Source organism: Opisthorchis viverrini (assembly GCF_000715545.1).
Source record: "Opisthorchis viverrini unplaced genomic scaffold opera_v5_316, whole genome shotgun sequence".
In the NCBI taxonomy this organism is placed as follows: domain Eukaryota; kingdom Metazoa; phylum Platyhelminthes; class Trematoda; order Opisthorchiida; family Opisthorchiidae; genus Opisthorchis; species Opisthorchis viverrini.
Genome location: NW_008751971.1, coordinates 2877 through 6694, shown reverse-complemented (window position 1 = coordinate 6694; position 3818 = coordinate 2877). Strand labels below are relative to the sequence as shown.

General features: G+C 44.7%; 1 protein-coding gene across 1 annotated transcript in view; it reads left to right on the top strand.

The window, feature by feature from the left end:
• T265_09875 (hypothetical protein) overlaps window positions 1–890 on the top strand; it is a gene marked incomplete at both ends in the record, with an annotated part of 4202 nt that extends 3312 nt beyond the window's left edge. The window contains one exon of the mRNA XM_009176082.1: window positions 708–890. Coding sequence (XP_009174346.1) covers window positions 708–890 — 183 coding nt within the window. The remainder of the gene's footprint in view (window positions 1–707) is intronic.
• Window positions 891–3818: the final 2928 nt, after the last annotated feature.

Here is a 3818-nt window from a genome sequence, read left to right as displayed (position 1 = left end):
GGTTGGAGGTGTAGGCCCCCCAGTATGCTTGACATAGGCCAGCACTAGGTCCCCTCACTCACCCACTCTTTTTCTGTTCTCTTCTCTGTAGGGCTTTTAATACAATTATATATATATATATATATATATATATAACTAAACGAACTTTATGGTTGTACGGCAGTGAAGCATCAGTGCCAACACTGATGTTGCTGTCATTGATGATGATGATGATGATGATGATGATGATGATGACTGGCACCTTAAAAATATCCTAGCCAATGTACAACCAGTTGAAAAAGTGCACTCGAAGCGAAGGTGGGAATGTAAGGATGTAAGAAAGATTCGACGTCACTGTGATGATGATGATGATGATGATGACTGGCACCCTAAAAATATCCTAGCCAATGTACAACCAGTTGAAAAAGTGCACTCGAAGCGAAGGTGGGAATGTAAGGATGTAAGAAAGATTCTGACGTCACTGACTCTTCGTCACCTTATAGTAGCAAGAGAATCCTTGGACCGTGAGTAGCAATCCGGATTTCCACCGGGTAGACTGTGTCCACCATGTCTTAAGACTCCATCATAAGCTAAAAAAACGTCACATGTACAAAGGAACCAGAATCTGTGTTGCTTGACACCAAAGGTGGGCTCAGTTCCGCTAGTTCGCCAGTGTTTCAAACTATACTTACCCAACCTGGTATGCCCTTATATTCACATACTTTCAGGTGTATGAGTGTGCGGAAAGTTCTTTAGGAGCTTCCTTACAGGCGGCGGCGTCTAGAAACAGCGTTCAGTTTCGACGTTTTGTCAAGTTCGCCATCAACCGGAAACTAGACAGGTGTTGGATGCTCTCTGAAACGCCGGAGTCCAAATTATTCACAGAGGGAACACAGACGAAAATTCCTTGATTAAACTGACCGCCGTCATACTATTTTTCGGCATTTAACTTACACGTCCAAAGTACGGAAGCATGTATCAGAACGTGCAGTCTCTGAACATGCGGTTTGCAATCCAAGAACCTTGCATACATGTGGTTGTATAAGCTCTGACGAAAGTGTTTGATGAGGTCAGTGCATGAATCTCAAAATCCAGAATCGCCAGGCTGCTGCTGAGTTGCTTCACCAGGGGGTCAAAAAAGCACACCAGTGGGTCTCAAGGGTCGCATGTATATGGCTACAGTAAAGAATGCATTGTTACATGGTTGCAAGACACGGCCTCTGCAGACAAGTGGTATGTGGGATCTTTAGGATCTTGACTACCGACATCTCGAAGTTTTGCTGGTATCGGACGGTGCCAACGAATCAAAACAAGACAAGCGGAAAACGTTATTTGGTTGTTCGGTGGGTACTTCAGTTTCGGAAAATCAGCAAATTCAATCGTGGTTGTCTGATCATGTGCTGCGCACGCCGAACCATGCAAAGTGGGAAACATGCGACATAGCAGAAAGGTGAGAGATTACGGGAACTTTTTGTTCTGTTGGTGCGGGCCACCCTCCAGGGGGGATCATCGATGGCGCTCCGCACTCGACTAGGGACATTGCAAGAAAATGAGATTAATAGGTGTGTGGGTCATACAAATATCAACATTAATAATCCCATTGATGAACTTAATTTTCCCATTCAAATGTTTTAAAAAGGGAAGACGAGATGGGGAATCCCTAGGAGGCTTCGAACGTGGAAAGTGAGAAGTGATAACAGACCACTTCCCATATTTTACTGATATTACCTTGTGCGGATGAACTGTCAACTTACAAAACAATGTCCTCCACTTAACCGAATTCCAATAAGTTTTCACAAGTTAATACATAAACTTACCGTATTTTGGATAGTATATTCCATCATAATTTCAACGACAAGACAGAAAATGGAGAAATCCAGCGAAACCTTCTAGGATAGAAGTTTCGCACAGCTCTAACATGACAAGTACGAGAATAAGTGGGATGGGGCATACTCACAGACTTTAAGGACACTCCTGTTGGCTAAGTATACGCATAAATAAACTATCCACGGGATGAAGGTATACGTGAAATCAAGGAAAACCATTACATTAGGTAGACGGTATGTGCGACGGTAATTCGGAGCAGCACAAACCTGAGGCACTATTATGAAACTGGCAAAGAAACGTCCTGGTGATTCTTCTAGGGAATCAATATAGAGATACTGATGAGAGCGGATGCACTTTGGCCCACTAGGTACTCCATACATTACCGGTTCCATGATGCTCCAAACTTACTGCAGGTTATTTGAAGATCCCGGCAAATAAATGACCAGTGAAGGGCAAAAGCTATCATTGCGCGGGTGTCTGCGACTTACAGTTATGGAGGTTGGCTGAACCCATGGACGGAATTTTCTCTGCAAATTCCACCACATAGGAAGGAAAGTAGTTCACGCAACAACCCAGAAAAGCGTCCATTATCTTGTCTTTGGCGCTGCTAAAAACATCGGAAATCATGAGACTAGCAGATTGGTCTCGACAGAACATGTCGCAGAGAAATAGAAACATCGGAATTTTGACTGCCGAAACCACAACTGTCGTGATTTTATATCCAGTTTAGTGATCCGGCATGAGATAGATTGCACATAGGCAAAACCCTTTATTATCTGAACCAAACATTCCACTTTCTGCTAATTTGTATTCCTTTCCGGCACACTGAGGTTGGATGAATTAGACTTACACTGGTATTAAACTGCTAGGGTTCAGCGGACACGTGATACTGATTTTAGTGGAGCCGAGAGCGGACATTTGCTGTACAAGCTCCTCTGACTCCTCGACTTACCATGGTCAACATGAGCTAGGATGCAAACGTTTCGTATAGATCCAACGTCAGACGCCAGAGAAACCAGAGTGTCCGCGCGTCTGGCGAACATGCCCAGCAGGCGTTGACCTTCAGACCAAATAATTGACTGATATTCAGTTCAAGATATGTGTTACACTTCAGGGTCAAATTAAAGTGCCGAGGGTTCGTGGGTTCGAATAGGCCAGCATCTGACCTGCACGAACATGCGTAGATGGTATGAATGGTAAAAATTAGGCCGTTTGTGATGCTGTGCCCAGCGGTTAGGGTAACATACGTAACTATACTCATTGGCATTCGGATTGCAATTAGAGGTGCGTGATTGCGTTGTTCGACTTGCGCACGAAATGCAAACAAGCTGTGAGATAGGTTTGGATTTCTGAGGTGGATGTCTAACCATGGGCAATGGTTAGTGTATCGTGAGATTTCATTCCACAAATGATCACTTGCCAAAGATATGGAATTTCTCCCCAATTGAATCGATGAACGTCGGGGGAAGTTCTGCCATATATGCAACGGTATACATTATGGTGGATGCTGATAAACCGAAGTCCGTAAGGGTTTATGATGCACCTATGAAGGCAGAGGGGATTAGGTATGCAAAGATGCAGAACTAGAAGTCACTGACCAACCAGGAACTAAAATAGATACAGCAAGTGCATTCCACGCTGCTGCCACCAGAAATGAGAAAAAATTTTGTCTCATGAATGTGCCTGCCCGGAGCTTGAAATTATCATTACTATGTCCCCGCCGAGTGTTTACTGGGTCAACGGTAAAAAACCTGTTTTCCAGGCTTTGCTCAAACAGAGCGTACGTAAGAATTAGATCCCCTCGGAGGCGACGGTACTCCAGGGGAAAGAGATCAAGCATCGCGAGACGCGTTTCGTAGTTCACGGATTTGAGGCCGGCAACCCAGGCTCGGTGAGGGTGACGCCTTTTGTGCGTCCTGAGTAGACAACTTGGTTGGCGTACTCCAGGAGCGGTCTGACGTAGGCCCAATGGAGTATTTGGAAGTCCATGCGAGTAATACGGGAGAAGGTAC